This window comes from Xiphophorus maculatus, chromosome 17 (genome assembly GCF_002775205.1).
Source record: "Xiphophorus maculatus strain JP 163 A chromosome 17, X_maculatus-5.0-male, whole genome shotgun sequence".
In the NCBI taxonomy this organism is placed as follows: Eukaryota; Metazoa; Chordata; class Actinopteri; order Cyprinodontiformes; family Poeciliidae; genus Xiphophorus; species Xiphophorus maculatus.
Window position 1 is genome coordinate 12,883,147 of NC_036459.1, and position 18,862 is coordinate 12,902,008.

The 18,862-nt window shown below is 38.6% G+C and overlaps 1 protein-coding gene across 3 annotated transcripts in view; it reads left to right on the forward strand.

The window, feature by feature from the left end:
- Positions 1 to 18,862, forward strand: part of ptpn12 (protein tyrosine phosphatase, non-receptor type 12) — a 45,803-nt gene that overhangs the window by 13,285 nt on the left and 13,656 nt on the right. For all 3 annotated transcript variants that reach the window (XM_023350056.1, XM_014476034.2, XM_023350057.1), the window contains exons 2-12: positions 5,761 to 5,869; positions 6,694 to 6,770; positions 6,868 to 6,963; positions 7,985 to 8,023; positions 9,002 to 9,073; positions 9,195 to 9,254; positions 10,365 to 10,507; positions 11,095 to 11,161; positions 11,293 to 11,370; positions 12,314 to 12,412; positions 15,764 to 15,849. In XM_023350056.1, the coding sequence (XP_023205824.1) occupies positions 5,761 to 5,869; positions 6,694 to 6,770; positions 6,868 to 6,963; positions 7,985 to 8,023; positions 9,002 to 9,073; positions 9,195 to 9,254; positions 10,365 to 10,507; positions 11,095 to 11,161; positions 11,293 to 11,370; positions 12,314 to 12,412; positions 15,764 to 15,849 (926 nt within the window). The remainder of the gene's footprint in view (positions 1 to 5,760; positions 5,870 to 6,693; positions 6,771 to 6,867; positions 6,964 to 7,984; positions 8,024 to 9,001; positions 9,074 to 9,194; positions 9,255 to 10,364; positions 10,508 to 11,094; positions 11,162 to 11,292; positions 11,371 to 12,313; positions 12,413 to 15,763; positions 15,850 to 18,862) is intronic.

Below are 18,862 nucleotides of genomic sequence, written 5' to 3' on the forward strand. Positions count from 1 at the left end.
TATTGCTGTCCAAACTCTATATTGGATTATCTGCTTTGATAATCTAAATTAGAAGAGTGACGTTCATGTTTGTTCAGTGCGCTTTAATTTGACACTATTAACTAGTCAAATGAAACCAAATGATCCATATAACAGGGTTCAGATGAGAACAGAATGAAAACTCGTATTTTATTCACACTACAGTGAAACGCGGTGGTGGCAGCATCATGGTACGGGGTGCTTTTGTTTAAAAATGCCAATTTAGAGTGGGAAATCAGTATATTGCCTCCTCTACCCTGTTGGTTTTTGCCCTTTGGTGGAGACTAATGCACAGTGAAAAGTTCAAAAAATAAAGTCTTGATATCAGCAATATTTACTTATTTGTCTTCTATCTTTACACACACCTTAAGATGCTGGTAGTGTGTATTGAGAGTGTGGGAATTAAGTAATAGCTGTAACGGAAAGGGTCATTTAGCTTAGTTAGCATGAGTTTCAGAGAAAGCCTAGACTAAACTCTCTCCTCAACTTTTCAGTTTGTTTTTCCTCTGTATCTGTGGTACTTTTCCTAATGTTTTTATTTCATAATATCATTTCTACCTTCTTAGTTGGTACATAATAAACCTGCTCCCCTTTTATACAAGTCTGTCCTTGTGCTTGCACATGTCAGTGTTTGATGTAGGAAAGGAAGTAGAAGTAATTAGAGAGAGGGTTCAGGACAATGGTGGCTCAATGTTGTACATGTACCTCGCTAATTAGAAATAAATTGCCATATTTTTGTGGTTTGTTCACATATCGTTGCAGTATAAAGCATGTGAACATGAAAAAATATATAAAATCCTTGGAAAATATTTCTCCCCTGTCTAGGCTGATAAAATACAGCTTACTCGTATTTATTGTATTGCACAAATGGCTGGGATGAAAATTCTTGCTTGGTATTTTTTACCCTCAACGACTGGAGAAGAATTACAGCATGTTTTCTTTCTTACCCAGATATTAGCTGGATTATGAGGAAATGTTGCTTCTTTATAGAGTTTATGAAGATATAAAAGAGAGGCCATACTTTTTGACATCTTACTGATTTAAACCTAGGTTTGAGTAACTTTGACTTTTTCTTTTCTCAGTGAGAACTTCTAGACTAAAAATGTTTCACTCCTAGTACAAAGTGGTCATTTTAATTACGGTTAAGAAACCAAGTTCTATAATCTCAAAAATCACCCGTAAAACACAGATGACTTCGTTTGTGTTCACAGATGACGTTTTGTGGTCTTCAGCCAAAATGAGCCGTTATTTAAGTGCCTGAATGCGCCCCGGTTTACTTTTGTAATGAGAAAATTGTGTTATTTTCTCCACTTTGCTGGAAATGGAGTGAAATGTTACTACAAAGGGAAGCTGCTTATCATCATTACTGCTTGAGGGTTTTTTTTGTTTTTTTTTCCTCTTTCTGCTGTTTGTGTATTTCTGTTTGTGCATGTTGTCGGGCTGTGGCCCAGCACAGAAGCAGACCTCTGTTGCAAATGTAATTCACATGAGGCCAGAGGAGCTGTAATGCTATTACCCCACACTCTGACATAAATGAACACACACGCACAGCTGTGCTACCGCCCACGTTCACTCTGCGTACCTCAAACTCCCTTTTCTCCTTTGCTTCCCCTCCCTCAGTCGCTGATTGTCTCTTTGTTGTGGTCTACAAAGATCATCATGTTTTTAGGGCACTTCTGTGCTTCTGGTATTAACTGGTTGTGAGTTTTCAGCAGCTCATTGTAAGCACTTTAAAAAAGGGAAAAAAAGAAACCTAAATTAGTCCAGAAGTTGGAGAAGTGAAACAGGAACAGGAGGTAGGTCTTTGGAGATTTGGGGAAATTTGGGAAATTCGCAGTACATGTCCGCGTCGGTAACAAGAGGAAAGCCTGCAGCCAGGGCCATCAAGCAGAGGTGGGGCCATTTTTCACTGGAGGCTTCAGAAGCCTGAACGCCCACGCCAACTTTCTCAGACTCACTAAGTGACGGAGGGGAGGAGAGACAGTCGAGATGCAGATATGCCTAATGTTTCACAAAGAAATGAAAGTTCTGAGAGGATAAAAAAGGACCCCTGAGAATGAAACTACATGAGGGTTATTGGAGCTCAACAAGATTTTTTTTCATGACTCCTCAAGGTTTTTAAGTCGGCCTTCTTTAAAAGTTTTACAGTGATGTTCCAGAGGCTCTCATGATGTACCAAATCCTGAAAACGCTAACTAAATAAATTGTTATTTTAGCCAAATTTCCCCCAGAAAACTTGCTAAGCCTGGTGGTCCGGTGCTAGGGCAATCACTCATCCATCGTGTTTTTGAGTTAAAATATGTTTAAAGTTACCAGGAAATTTGAAAATATCACTTGATAATTTTGCGTGATTGAAAAATTGGAAGATGAATACCTGAACACCAGCTATAAGGTTTTAAAAATACAAACATTTTAAAAAGACTTAAATAAATAAGCAATGCTTAGCCTGGTGGGGGCACAAGTAAAGCCTGGTGGCCCGCCAGGCTTATAATGCACTGTGGAAACCCTGTTTTAGGCATGAATTACCATAGATTTACTAAGTCCAAGATAGCTGATAAAGTTTTGAAATTTAGCTTCTCCGTGTGTTGGCAAAAACAGTTTGGCAACACATGAATGAAGACCCTCTTTAAACAGGAAAAGACTCTACCAAAACAAAACAGAAATAGCCACAAAATGAAGGGTCTCTGATGGTAGTAATGTAATGTTCTCCCTGTTGTTCAAGAAGGTTCCTAGAATCTTTTCAGCATACATAAAACTTCTGTGACGACATCGTAATGCTTCATTATGAGCCCAGTTCCAACTTCACCATGTAAACACTCTTCCTTGTTAAGATAATTCATTACAAGGTTCTTGTAGATGTGCTCTAGCAATAACAGAAACAGCACAATATCCTGTTGAGCAGGATGGAATGCTTGAAGGGGTTTTGCACTCTTTGCGGACATTTACTGGTTGTTGCTTCTCCAAATTAAGACTGAAACTGATGATGGAGGTGCAGAAACCTTTATATTGTAGCAATTTTACAAAGACTTTGAGGAACCATCATTGTGAACATGTAGTTGGTACTGTTGTGATAGGATGGCCAAGAAAGCAACAGGAAACAAAACCCTATGTGCCAAGTACTAAAAGAATCGTGTCAACTTTTATTTTGCTTTTCAGCAGCATCATTCATTCTTCAAGCTCCTGTGGATGATGGGACAATCCTAACCCAGTCTTTATCATATTTGGTGCATTCTTTTTATTAGGGAGTTTTTGAGACATCACATGATGCCGTACAATTTAGTCAAGATGTACAAATGTGGGGTCTACGAGCTGTGAGGAAAATATGCAACGACCCACAAGATTACAACAACTTGGCATTACTTCATTTAAAACCTCAATACTACAAAACTACTTCTCTCTATTCCTCTGTCTCTGTTCTAGACATCAGATAGTTTCACTATTAGTCAGATAGTTAATACTACACTTAAGATATCTGCTGACTAATGAGCCCTCCCTCACTTCTGAGAAATATACAGGGGTTGGACAATGAAACTGAAACACCTGGTTTTAGACCACAATAACTTATTAGTATGGTGTAGGGCCTCCTTTTGCGGCCAATACAGCGTCAATTCGTCTTGGGAATGACATGTACAAGTCCTGCACAGTGGTCAGAGGGATTTTAAGCCATTCTTCTTGCAGGAGAGTGGCCAGATCACGACGTGATGCTGGTGGAGGAAAATGTTTCCTGACTCGCTCCTCCAAAACACCCCAAAGTGGTTCAATAATATTTAGATCTGGTGACTGTGCAGGCCATGGGAGCTGTTCAACTTCACTTTCATGTTCATCAAACCAGTCTTTCACCAGTCTTGCTGTGTGTATTGGTGCATTGTCATCCTGATACACGGCACCTCCTTCAGGATACAATGTTTGAACCATTGGATGCACATGGTCCTCCAGAATGGTTCGGTAGTCCTTGGCAGTGACGCGCCCATCTAGCACAAGTATGGGGCCAAGGGAATGCCATGATATGGCAGCCCAAAGATTGGCCACCAGGCTGGTCCAATTTAGCCATGAAACCTCCCACACTAAAATGAGAGGTGTTTCAGTTTCATTGTCCAACCCCTGTACATACAACTATTGATGGATTGAACAAAACACTTGCTTCAAGTAAGTGAAGCAAGTGTTTTGAACTGATAAAATTTTTAATATACAGTAGAAAAAACATGTTTATTACCCTGTACATATTTTTTTTTCTCTCTGTGAAACTAATCTATCTCTTTAATTAATTCTGACCTTTTTCTTTCAGTCATCCTCTGCTGAATTTGTAGATAATGTTGTACGGTTTTTGTGCCAATGATGCTTTCAGGCACAATGCCTGATGGAGGTCACCTTGATTTCAACAGAGCTCAAATCACAGCACATGAATACTAGACTGATGTCTATAAACGGCAGAAGAAAACCCTGGGTTCAGAGCTTGATCGTTTAGAAATAATAGCGCTCTGCTCTTTGAAATGTGTGTGACATGAATGATAAAACATTGTCATCCCCGCTGCCGCTGGAAGTCCTCTGTTCTCAGCCAGTGTGTTTGCGGATGTCGGGCTAAGTTTTGTCCTGTCAGCTGAGAGACTGTGTAATTGTTCCCTTCCCATTAACCGAATGCGTCTTCATCAGTGTCAGCGTATATTAGATTAGGATGTGCTGAACTTTATGCACCGTCATATGAAGAGAAAAGGGAGTGTGTTTGTGAAGCTTTGATGTGGCAGTATTAATAGCAGTGTCAGAGCTGACAAATGCACATTAATATGCAAGTTTGCAAGCAGGATTCCTGTAAGAACAGATATGAAGCACAATCCCTTTATGTTCCGGCTAACTGTGGTTTTACCAGACTAAGACAATCATATTGGCAGGCTGCTTGTGTTCTCTGATTTTGATACAGATAAACTGACAAGTTACTCCTGTTTTACATTTCCGTCTGTTGTACTCCGTCACGCAGAGACGTTCACATGCGCAGATTACCGACACGAATGCTACTTTAATCGGTCATCATTGGTGGCGAATCTCAATGTAGTAAGGTATGAGGATGAGGTTCTGTGTCCTCTCTATCCTCCAACTACTCTGTTGTGTTTGTGTTCGGCTCTCTTACTCGTGTTGTTAAATTAGTAAAATGTTAATTAGCCAGCATGTCTTGTTTTCTTGTGCCTGTTATCACCAAATACGATGAAACATCATCAAATAAGACTCAACTGCAGAATAAGCTGTTTGGCACTGCCAGATGGATGTGGCATGCGTTTTTAACTACTCAAACCCACATGGTCAACCTGCGAATATATCTTATTTACCAATGTGGCACCATTTTAGAAGACATTAACAAGTTTTCTAGGTATAGGATTTATAGCCAAATTGAAGAAAACAGAAATATCCATAGAACCTCCTCAATATTTGGTTAAATGTCTCTGAACAGGTTGAAGAGAGAACACTCTTCCAATCAGAAATGGCATCCGACACATTGTGCAATGCACCAGCACCAGTGGTACCATAATAGCCCCTCGGTATGATGTTGCCACCACCGTGCTTGGCAGCTGGTACAGCGATCCAAGCCTTAAAAGCCTCGCCTTCTGTGGGTTATATAACCATAGTCTTTGAGTGACTGTTTTTGTAGCTGATTGAACCTTAGTTTAAGAATTGTGCAATCACTTCTGTAAGAGCAGCGTCAGCGCTTATAATCCACTAATGTTTGTCTTTCTTTTGTCTTGTTTATTTTAGCGGTTGCGGCGGCTATCAACCAAGTACCGAACGGAGAAGATCTACCCCACCAACGTAGGAGAGAGGGAAGAAAATGTGAAGAAGAACCGATACAAAGATATACTGCCATGTAAGTCGTGGTTTACCCTCCAACAAAGCTCATAATGTACATTTTTTTCTTCCTTTCTCATATATATATAAATTCATGCATGTGTGTGTGTGTGTGTGTGGAAGATGTGGGCATTAGGCCATTAGAATAATGCTCGCAGTTTTCATCCGGCCGCAGTGCTTTCACAATCTAATCTCTCTGCAACCTTGTGTCCTGCAAGGGCTGCAGCTTTAAAATTTCGTGCATCTATCAGCTCAGCTTTAAAGGTCACCGCCTGACTAGACAAATCCACATTTCATCGGAGATAATATTAGCACCTAGAAAAAAAAAAAAAAGGAGGAGGTTAGAGATTAGTATGAGTGCAAACATTTCAAGGATGATGTGAAGATTTTACAAGAAAATCTATTCTTGTTTTTTTGTTCTGTGTACTGAATAAACGGTCATCTTTACAAGTCATGAGATGTTTTTGTTTGTTTCTGTACGTAACAACCTCAGGGAAGCTTATGTGACCCAACGTCTGTCCTACTTTTTCCTTAATATGTTTATCCTCTGTTACCCTCTCCTTTCTCCCCATCCATTCATTAAAGCTTTTAGAGAATGAGCTGATAAGGCAAAGGAAGAACTGGTTCATCCATAACAGATGCAGACACGCACGCGAGCACACAGATGCTGCCGTACATAGCAATGAGGATGAGGTTTTTTGTTTTTTTTCCTCTGAAACCGAGCATAAAACCTCGTGGCCTCGTTTGACCGTTTTCACCTCCTGTCTTATTCTGTCATTGCTGTTGTGCTCACTATTAAAAATAAATAAATATATTAAACCACTTTTGTTTTCCTTCCCACAGTTGACCACACTAGAGTAAAGCTGACATTAAAAACAACCAATCAGGACACAGATTACATCAACGCAAACTTTATTAAGGTAAACTGTCATGTAGATTTGCAGTGAGATTATGTCAACTAGTTTGGATCCAGACCACGATTTCTTTGATTTATTCTTCCACTGCATGTTTATTCAGGGTGTTGATGGCCCAAAAACCTACATCGCAACTCAGGGTCCGCTCCCAAACACGGTCATCGACTTCTGGAGGATGAACTGGGAGTACAATGTCGCTGTGAGTGTGATCCACCGTAGAAGAGAGTCGTTATTTAGGGGCTGGGAAGGTTATACAAACAAGAACCAGAGTAAAAACAGGCATTTAATCTATATTCTTGCTTTTAGAAATGTTTTTTTTTTTAATATAAAAATCGTTATGAGTCAAAAATGATGTGTCTGAGCTAAAAGTATATTATTTTTCTCAAGAGAATCTGTTAAAAATAAAACAAAAAACAATTCCTCGACAGAATCATACATCATACGTATAGGACACGAATAATATTTGGGACGAAACCAAAGGATGAGAGGTTTTATAAATCACAAAATTTGTTCTAAAGAATCTGTTAAAAGTGTGAAATATTCCAGTCTAGTTGTGTCCACTTCTTATTTATTATTTTTTATTCATATCCATTTGAAATTCAGAGTTAATCCATCCAAGTATCTTCATTTTTGAACAAGAGACAATCAAATTAAGTCGAAAATCATTTATAAACCGACTTAAAGCTTTAGTTTAGCACGAACAGGAAGCCACAAATGTGTTACTTTGTGTGAAGGGTTATGGTCTCAGAGTTGACGCTGCATGAAGGTTCATGTAGGTCAAAACATATTCAAGAAATCGTGTTTGAAAGCTTTTAAAAATGAGCAGGCAAAGCAGCAATATTGAATTTCAGTATTAGGGCCAACAAGGGGCACCATATTATATTAACTATTTTATTGTTTCATAAAATAAAACAGCTGCAAATCTAAATGACGATCTGTATTTGTATTTCTGTGTATTTTTACTCATTTCTATGTGCATTTCCTCATGTATGTATTCTGTAAAGTTGTAGCAACCTCCTAAACAGTGTTTGGGAAATGTATGGTTAAAATAATTCAGGACTACAGGCTTCAGGAAATGTGTTGGAAACTGTTTCCTCGTATTAAAACCTGCACAAACACGGCGTGCTAAGATAGTATTAAGGCTCTCTTACCAAACATGCAGTTTTCAGCTTTGTGCATGTATTGATTTGTATTAATTCCTCCTGTCTGTGTCTCTGCAGGTTATTGTAATGGCTTGCCGAGAATTTGAGATGGGAAGGGTAAGGCTGTGACTCGTGTCAATTCAGGCAAAGTGTTTGCACAGATATCTGTGTTTTTATTGCCTCCATCAACGCTGCAGCACGCCGTCTCTGCACAACCTTCAACAAAATCTCAAAGAACATTTTTTTTCCCCTCCAAGGTTTCATTCTTTAGCATTACTGTTGAAGGTTGTTTATCCTTGAAGATTTTCAGATTTTCTAGCGTTTCTTTGTGGATGTTCTTGTCTCTCCTGCATGTGATGGAATGTCTTTATACAAAAGATAAAAAGCTTTTTAAAAAGCCTTGAATAAATTTCAATTGATCCACATTTGAGTTGAAATAAATTACTTGCATTTCCTCATGTGTATTCGTGCTACACTATTCCGCTCATATCTGATAAGAAGGTATTTAAATAAGCAGCTTATGGTCGTGGGAGAAAGATTAAATCAACTTTGTGTATTTGATTGTGTTTCTTTAGATTGATGTGAGAAAACTTTCTAATCTGTTCAAGCACAGCGTCTGCATATTTAGAAGCTTTTATGCATGATTAGTTAAAGGGGAGGCAGCGTCATAGCAAGAAAACTTCAAATTAGAGAAAAGAAGAAAACCATTTCAAGAGGATAGTTGAAAGATTTCTCTTTGCTTTTCAGTTCTGTTAAAAAAATTAAATAAAGTCAAGAATCTGAACAGTTGCGCGACTATATAAAATCTGAATTTAATATTTGTGTAAGAGAAAATGAAGGCAAACAAAAAAAAAAACTGATCGATATATAAATGAATCACAAGTCTTGTTTGTAGTTTTTCCCCTCACCAAACATCCTTCAACAGTTGAGAGTCCGTTCTTGTCAAAATAGAGTTTTCTGTCTTTTTCTGCTTTAATTCTCTCTGCCTTTGTTCTGCGTGTCGCTTCGATTGTGTACTTCAGACTACAAAGGTTTGTGTGCGCAGGAAGCAGCGGCATCTCCCTTTGTGGTAACGGCTTCTCTGTTCTGCTTTAGAAAAAATGCGAGCGGTATTTTCCATCACGAGACGAGGAGCCCTTGAGTTTCGGCCCTTTCAGAATCTCCTGTGTAAGTCGAGAAACGTGCGATATTGCGATGAAATAAAGAGAATCATTCATCTCCCACATTGTGTTATGATGTGTGGCTTCGGTCAGGGATTATTAAAATGTTTTTTATCTTTTTTTTTAAGGAATCAGAGCAGCAAAGAACAGACTACTTTATCAGGACTTTGACGGTGCAGTATAATAACGTAAGTAGTAAAAGAACTAACGATCACAATTTTTTGTGTTTTGTAGTTGTTCATAATGATGAAATTAAAGGAAAAAGCATTAGCTTTATGTTTTTTAAATAAAGCCGGAAAGTGTTGTTTACTTTTCTATTGAGCCTCTTTAACTCTAACACCCCTAAATGAAATTCAGTGTAATCAGTTGCCTTAAATACAGCAGTAAATAGTCAATCTGTGTTGCATAATCTCAGTAGACACTCAGCGGTTCTGTGAAGGCCTCAGAGGTTGTGTGTGTTGTGGAAAGCTAACACTGCATCAACCCATGCACACACTTTCTATGATGAAGCATAGTGGCGACTGCATGATGCGGGTGCATCTTTTAAGCAGGAAGTGGTCAGAGTAAATGTGAAGGTGGGTGGAGCTACATACAGGGCAGTCATGAGAAAGCACTCCTGCTAAAGACTTGAAACAGGCGGAGGTTGATTTTTAGTAACTTGAACCACAAAAAAAACCCACAACTTAAACTGAGAAACACAAGATTCAGAACATTTTTATGTTGTCTGTCTATTCTTGGAAAAAAGAAACAAAAACATAGTTTTATAAAAAATTTAGGATGTTTAGTTTATTGCTAGGTGGCTCAAAATAATATGTTTCACCGCCCAGTTAAATACAACAACAAAAAAAAAATCCAATTTCTGTTCCCCAATAATGCGTTCACATTTTGGTCTTCATGGCAAAATGCTTAGAGGGCAATAATTTCGAGCCGAGCGAACAGAATCCCAGTCCGACTTCAAGCCTAAAACCAGCTGAGAAAATTGACATTCACAGATGCCCACCATCCACTCTAACTGAGCTACTTAGCAAAGAAGCTGCAACAATTTCAGTTTCCAGATGTGCAAAGCTGGCAGAGATATACCCTGAAAGACTTGCAGCTGTTGCAGCAAAATGCGGTTTTACAAAGTGTTGGCTTAGGGGCCCTGAAAACCCATTGCACTATTCAGATTTTTAGTAGTTTTTTGTTGTTGTTGTTGTAAAACAAGACAGAAAACCAAATTCTGCTCTGCTTTGTTTCAGTTTATTGCATACCTCCAGTAAAAGAATAATAAAAGAAATGTTCAAAATGTGGTCTTGCAGGAAACACGGCGGATATCTCAGTTCCATTATATCAACTGGCCTGATCACGACGTCCCATCGTCGTTTGACTCCATATTGGATATGATCGGACAAATGAGGGAATACCAGGAGAACGATGACGTTTCTATTTGTGTTCACTGCAGGTAAGCTCACGCAAAAATAGCAAAATATGTGATTATTATGACACACATCGCTATAGCTCTTACTATTGTACTGATCAAAATAACAGCAATTATTAAGAACCCATAATTATTAAAGAGATTACATTAAAAGAATGAGCGTTCCAAGTTCACTGCTGCACATGTGTTTACTCATAAGCGCACAGGCTTGCCTCCATGTGTGTGTAATAAGCTGTAATGAGCAGCCTGGGGACGTTTCCGGGTTCCTGTGTCACACAGCAGGACTCAAAAGCTGTGTTTCTGTTTCTGTGAAGATGCTTTGTGTGGGCTGATGTGGAGACAGCCGGCTCTTTCGAGTCACAGCAAGCTGTTTGACAGCATGAGATCAGGTTTTATGATTTTATACATAAGCAGCGATTAGCCTCTATAGCTTCTGTCGCCTTCCTGTCTGCAGAAGGTGTTGCTCTGCTGTTAAACATACATTTTTAGTGTATATTGCCTGGCAACTAATAGAAAATAGAGCTAGCATTTGGAGAGTTTTCATCTTAGCTGTGGGATTAAAACTCTCGTGTGCGAGTGCGTTCTTTGATGGGATCTGTTTGTGTGTGCAGTGCAGGTTGTGGGAGGACGGGGGCTATTTGTGCCATTGACTACACGTGGAATCTCCTCAAAGCTGGGGTATGCAACAAACACGAACCTTTGATACCTTATTGCAACACACCCATCTTTACGTATTCTTCACATCAATCTTAAAATCCAGTGCCCGGTCCGATCGGTCCTCAATTTTATACCTTATTGTGTCTTTCTAGAAAATTCCAGAGGACTTTAACGTTTTCCGGTTAATCCAAGAGATGAGGACGCAGCGGCATTCTGCTGTTCAAACAAAGGTTTGTTCTTACTTCTTTTCTAACAACATGCAAAATACGGTAGATTCCTTTTTTTCTAGCCTTAGGGAGGCATGATATCACTTCTGATGTCACAACATGTGATGAAGTGGTCAGTAAAGATATTACAGATTATTTAAAATGATCATGAGATTATTATTTTAAATGATCTGTAATATTGGTGGTTCGTGACTTTGCTGTAGTTGCCTTTCTGTTATCTGCTGAGGTTGGACTAACACTTTGAATAAAAAAAACCTGCGTCTTGCATATTTTGTGCATCCGTCTCTCACTGCTATCTTCGCCACCGAAGTGAAGTTGGAGTACAATGTGCTTAATATGCATTTGCTGAATGAAAAACATCACAAAATTTTCCTTTTTGTTTAATTCTTTTTTTTTTTTACTGAAGTAGACGAAGAGCAGATTCATCTCTTTTGTTTTTCGTTTTAGTTTCCGACTGGTTCATTAGCTCAAAACTGGCTAATCCTGGTCACTTTTTTCCTTATGCGGATCATCAGTACTTAGGAAAAATGCCTTTATTATGATTTTATTATTATAACATTATTGATTGGTATAAAGCAAGTTGGATCCAGTTGCATCGATTTCTTTCATTTTAAGGCAGACTGGATTTGTTTAAATCTGCTGTGGTCTTCTTCCCTGATTCTTGTCTAACTTTTCCTCTAGGCTGTTTGAATGATATTCTTGTTATGCCAGTATTTTGAAATTCGTTTCTTGTAAATTTTCATACGGTGCAGATGGGACTTTTTTTCTTTTTCTAACATGCTTTAGATTTATGGTCCCTTTCTAAGAGAAACATTCAAGATGAATGAGTTTTTTAATTTATACAGAGTCACTGATTCTTTCAGTTGTATCATCAACATTTCATTTTCCTCAGATTTTATTCGTCTACTTTTCCTCCCTCACTTTGCCTTTATCTCTCTCCTTCTAGGAGCAGTATGAGTTGGTTCACAGAGCGATCGCTCAGCTTTTTGAGAAACAACTGCAGCTTTTGGAGAGCCCCACCAGCACGCAGATACACGATGGCATGGTACGACACGCTCACATTGCACTGATTTCGTCTGGTGTTTGAGAGACAGGATGTGGCTGAGTAACACTTGGAGTAGGAAGAAGCCAAATAATTAGTCACGGGGGGATAGAGGGAAGGAGAAATGGAGGAGAGTCTGCCGTCTAAAAGCTCAGAAGATCAGGAGGGATTGTGCCTGAAGGAAAAAGATTTTTTCGTTCAGGCTAATGCCAGACAGCTCCTCTGTTGGAAAACAAAAACTTTTGTTCTGTCTGCCACCACTGACCTCATTGAGGCTTTTTTTATGCTGTCTTCCCTCATCCCGAAAACATGGATACAAACCGATACAGAGTCAAAAAGTTCTTAACACTTCTCTCAAATTCACAAAATTGAGATGAGTAAAACTGGGTGATTTAACTGTAACTCCACACAATCTTCCTATAAATCAGCTTCCTTACCGAAAACCTATGATGCCCCCACCACCGGGTTTTACAATGTGAACTTTGTGCTCTTCCTAGTTTTCTGCAAAACTAAGCTGTTTGCACAAAGAAAAGTTTCATTTTTGTCCGTCTGACCGGAAAAACTTCTTGTACATGCAGGTTTCTGGTAAGCCAACATGTGGATAACAAATAAACTTTGTTTTATTTATGGATAACAGAATAAAATGGACTGAATGCACCTCAGATTTTTCAGATTGTTACTTGTTGACAATCATGTAATTTTTTTTTTTCTTCCACTTTACAATCAATGTTCCCTCTAAGCTGCACGCCTGTGCAATCGTGCACTATTCTCAGCGTACAAGAAAATCTATGTAGCGCATAAAATAAAGTCCAACGTAAACTGGACATTGGGCTCAGACATCAGTTTTGACTATGGACCAATAAAATCTTTTTCTGTACTACTTTGCGATCTAACTCAGTGAGTGACAGGTGTCCAGCCAATGATACGATACGGTTCACTTTCGCTACGCAGCCAATCATCTCATGCTATTGTGTGTACATGCCTTGGTAATATGCGCTGTGGCACCGTGCAGAATAGTGCAGCGGAGTTAAGAGACACGAAAGCCTAGACACTTCATCTCTAAGCGAACGGGCAGCGGGACATCCACTCACCAAGCCAAAGTAAAAAAGAAGTGCACTTCTTTTAAGATTAAATGGCTGTCGGAGTTTGTGCAAATAGAAGAACAGTACAGTATATTGAAGCATTGAGGTCAGACATTTTGACTATGGATCAGCAGACATTTGTACACTGGCAAAGAAGCACATTCTCAGATATGGTGACGCAGCACTTAGATGTGAGGAGCTAAAGGAGAGCTCACAGCTCGTGGATCTTACAAAATGTCTGCTTGCAGGGTTTGGTAAGATTACCACATGATTTCAATGCTATCACAACTTGCTCAGAGTCTTCACAGTTATCTCTTCAACGACTGTTTTTGATGCGTTTCTGCTTCTGTACAAACAATAGGAAGATTGTAGTGTCTGAAAACCACAGATGATGAGAGTTCTGGCAGAAAACCAGATGACTTCCTGTTCAGGAAGCTCTGATATCGATGCACTTTGACTCTTAAACGAGACACCAGTCCATTGGGAAAGAGTAACCAGTCTTTCAGTCTTTAAAAATACAGAGTATCTGTTTTCCACCGTGTGTCTTGGACTCCAAAGTTGAACCAGAATCTTACTAAACATGAGATACTGTCTTACTTTATATAAAAAGAAAAAGGGGCTGGAAAACTATGACGTTGTATCACACGTTATTAAACAATGTGGCTGGGTACAGCTGATCAGGCCGTTTCCCTGCAGAGATCACATCCTGATGAGAGCGACACTCCCACATGCCTCCGCTACTTCTGAGGCACCAGATTTTAATTTACCTTCCCCGGATCTCACAGCGCCGTTCGGAAACATTCAGGATTGATGTGTGGATGATTCCGAAACAATGGCTAACCCCGAGGGAGCCAACTCTAGACAAATGTAGCAAGATAGAAATAATTCTACACTAGACAGAAACAGTCCTTACTCCCTTGAAAACATCACATTAAGGTTCTTTTCACATGAAAACTATCATCGATGTTCTAAGAAAACATACCCATTACACATTAATTTATGTCGTTTGATGCAATAAATAATAGGAGCAAAAAACAACTGAATAATTTCAATAGCATTCTATTTCCTACAAGAATAGGATATGACAAAATAAGAATAAAATGTGACACTTTAATACATTTGTTGCATTTAAACTCTTATTACATTATATTTTTCGCTGCTGATTAAAACGTCTATTACTTGTTTGGTAGTCCAAAAAGAAACTCCTGTCTCAGCCTACCGTTTATCAGAGAGATGATCTGACTCAGTTCCTTCACAGCCTGACTCAGGTCCAGTCAGCCATTGTTAGTGATTACTACACCCACATAAGGTTCTCCTCAAGGCAACAAGAACAATAAAGCCTACACGGTACGCGCATCCCACACTCGTTTCTGCGCTTGATGGTCTCCCACCAAACATCTTTGCATACGTGTCGTCTTAGTGAGCCGGTGCTTTGGAAGTTTGCTACCAAAGGCTCTAGTCTAAGAGTTTGTAAGAGTTTATGATCGCAGGCAAAATAAAATAAAAGCGATGCCTGAAAAAACGAGAAGAAGAAAGAAGAGTAGTTTGGAGGAAGAAGGTATCGTTCAGAATAATTTTCTCTGTTCTGGAGCAGTTTTGCTGCAGTCACTTGTCACTTTTCTTCTTAGAACATGTTATGGGGAAGAAACAAAGATTAGATAATAAACAAAGTTTAACCATAAACGTCCAATTTGAAAAAGATGCGAGTTTGTAAGGCGACTGTAGAAATACTATTAAAATTTGGAAGAGTGGACATTATCATCCTAATCATTTTAACAAAGTTTGAAGCTAAATCCCCAAATATTTAGGTTACCCAGTTAATGATATAACTTTTAATTTAGACCTTTAAACATTTTATAATGTGTTTTGGTTTTTGTTTCTTGCCTATTTTCCTTTCAGATTCTTCTCATAAACTTGAATTTTTTTCTGTTTTTTGACATTCTGCACATTTGAATACAACATTTTCTGTGGCAAACTTAAACATAAAGTTAAATAGATGTAAACATCAATTTTGTTCTGAGAAATTCTGATTTACATTTCAAGAAACTTAACCCGTATACACTCAGATTTCCTTTAGTTATTTTCAGCCACATCGGGACATTCAACTGAAAGATCATTTACAATTCAGCCAGGAATAATGGGAGCAAAAGCGATTTTAGTTAAGGATAAATCTATATTTTAGAAATAATGTCTAAGTTATAAGTATTTATTGGGAAAAGAAATAAAACCCTCATAAAAACAATCCTGTATATATGTTTTTTTGTCTGCGCAGAACGAAAGCAGTCCGGACAAAACAAGCATTCAGTCAGATGAGGAACGATGGGACACTCCGCCGCCTAAACCTCCTCGCATTCGCAGGTAATACTTCATTTTTCTGTTAATATTTTTCCAAACAAGCTAAACTCAACCATTAAATAAACCCAAGTCACATTCATCCTCCACAGAGATGAATTAACAGGTTCATCCCTATTGAAAGATGAGTAGGTGGAACGCTGTTGAACATAGCAGAGGTGGTGTTGTGTTGGGAGAAAAAAAATTTATTACAATACTGTACGTTTTTGTCAGTGACGAATACATAACCTGACGAAAGAGGAGCAGTTCCTGGCTCCTGTGCTCTGAATCAGCCCACAGATGCAGCCAGCCTTTGGTTTCTGAGTAAGCTTTTGTTTGGCTGGTTATGGCTACCAGAGGCAAAGTTGTATCTATAAATCATGCTGCAATACTGTGCAATTCTACATAACGTTGGATATAACGCGACCCAAGGCGAGTTAAAATTTTCATCTTTCTCTGTAAACAAAAAGTCTTTAAAGCACATCCAGACGCTTTGTTTCAGACACTAACTCTTTGATATAAATACATAGTTATCCTCTTTTATATATATATAAATATATTATTTCTCTTTGTTTCTTTTTCATCTTATTTTTTGCTCATTTCTTCCCCCTCTCTCCTTCCTTCACTTGACATTTTTCTACTTCAGCTGTGCAGTATGTGTCCATCAGGGGTTCTGCTCCACTACAGTCTATCCACAGAATGCATTACTCTCCCCCCCTTTACTTGCAGCCATATATATATATATAACAGTTGACAACTTTTTTAACGAGGTTGAAGGATGCCTAAAAGTTGCCTCTGTACTAAACCTTTAATGTCTGAGAGGATGTCTTCTTGCCAGGAGGCAGTATATCATTTCATTTCTTGTTACATAAAGTTTTGACAAGAAATGTTTGCTTTAGCACCATATTGGGTGGTGGTTGTTTCTCTGCTTGATCATTTGTGGCATTTAGGGAATTCATTGTTTGAACATTCAGCTGCAGCAAAACAGCCTAGTTATTGTTGAAGATGTTGTCTTAGCTTTAAGCTCACCGACTGAATTTAAAGTCTTGCCATCATAAAAGTCTAACAGACTTTTATTTCTGTTAGTTTCAGGTCGGCAGATTACAGTGGTTTAATTAATTTCCGTGTCCAAAGTTGAAAAATGTTTAAAAATGATTGAAATAAATTATAGGAATTGTACAGAACTAGTTTTTGACCCAAGAAGAAAATTTACATGGCGATTCGTCCAGCAAAAAGTTAATTCTAGGACAAACATTGTAAAAAATCAGAAGCTTGATCTAGACGTAAAGTACTTCCCAGAGACATAAAACTTTGTGACAGTCCTTGTGATTCTCTGGTGAGAGACCACTTTAGACAAAAATTTTAATTAAAATAATTGAATTTTTTGACAAAGAAAATGGATAAGTGGAAAATTCTGCCGTCATACAGGTAGACGTAATTATTTGTACTCTTTTTCTGAGCAGTGTTATCATTAGATCTCCCATTTCTCCTCGCAACTGTCGCTTTGTAAAAATCAGTGAAGGGAAGCAGCTAAAAGTCACAACATGTTAGCCATGTTCATTGTCTCCCTGACCCCTCAGATTCTAATGCAAGTCTACATTCTTCCAACCTAAAAAGTAACGTCTGGCTAATATTAATGTTGGTAATTAAAAGTCAGAATATAAATGTTTTGTAGCCTGTCATTCATGTGGCTCAGACACTGATAAAAAAAAATTAAGGCAGAAGAGCAACTGCCCTTTATGAGTAAACATGTTCAGTTTAGTTTAAAAACATCAGTGGATATTAGCAGATGTTTTTGTACAGAGTGCACATTAGAAAGTAAAAGTCACTGTAAAGGCCCATATTTTGTTTTTGGAGAAATTTCACATTCACAAGCATTTGTCTGAGTGCTGTTTCTTTTGTCAGGAAAATATTTTCCTGTTACCACCAACCATTTTTTCTGAGGTAAACAAAATCAACCAAAGTTCTAGTTTCATAAATCGGACAGCATCCGATCTACTTTTTATTGCTTTCTCTTATCACATTCAGACTCTTCTACTGTTACTTTCCTTAATTTTTTTTTTAACTAACTGGTTTGATGGGAAACGTTTTCCAGAGCTTCTAATTTTAGGATGTAGCTGTAAGTGAGCTGTTTACTGAAGAGTTTCTTTCCTGTTATTAAAACACACAAATTTCAAGTTTGAGACGCAGCCAAGAGAGCAAGATTTCCTGGAAGTGGGACAGAAGAGGGTATTCTGGGCGTCTCTTATGCCTCTTGTCCTCTGACGTCTCAGTATCTCTCCTCTGTCTCTCAAGACGTAATGTGAAGAACTTATTCAAGCCTAATCGGCTGATGGTACGAGCTATTTTTATCCAGATAAGCCACGTTCTGCCAGCCGCACTCCCACTGGGTCACTTTGGTGAGTGTGTGTGTTTAAGGGAGATTATAGTTGTGTGTGTGTAAGAGATGGAGGGAGATACAGCAGGAAGTGTAAAGGAGTGGAGTCATGGCTTTGTCATGTGCTTATTTATTTACACACTCGGCTTTTAGTCCTCAATAGCTCTTGAGTTCTCACTCAGAGAATCTCAAATATTGAATGAAAGAGCCGTACTTGTCCGGCTCTAGAGAGTGAGGGAGCGACCTAAATATCTGTGGCCTGCACGTACGGTTTGCCACTTTTCTCGGTTGTCGGTGTGAATCTATTGAAATGCAACGGGGGACAAGCAGACGTCTTTCTAAGCTTCCCGTCTACGAAAGCGAGCAGCAGAAACCGTGCCGCTGTTTAAAACGCAACACCCTCTCTAAGGAGAACTTAGCAGAGGAGCTGGATAGAGTAACATGAAGGAGTTGCTTAACAGATGCCTTTGTTAATCTTATTATGAAGTGTTTGAATCGTCCCTCGCTACTTCACATTTCGTTTCTAAGCAGCCAAACCTTTTTCCTAACCTTTTAAGCTGATCTTCTCAGTGGTTCTCTGAGGTTTCTGAATCTCTCTCAGAGTTTTTCTTTGGACTTTAACCACTTGTCTTCTAATGAGAAAAGCGAGTACTGCTTCAGACT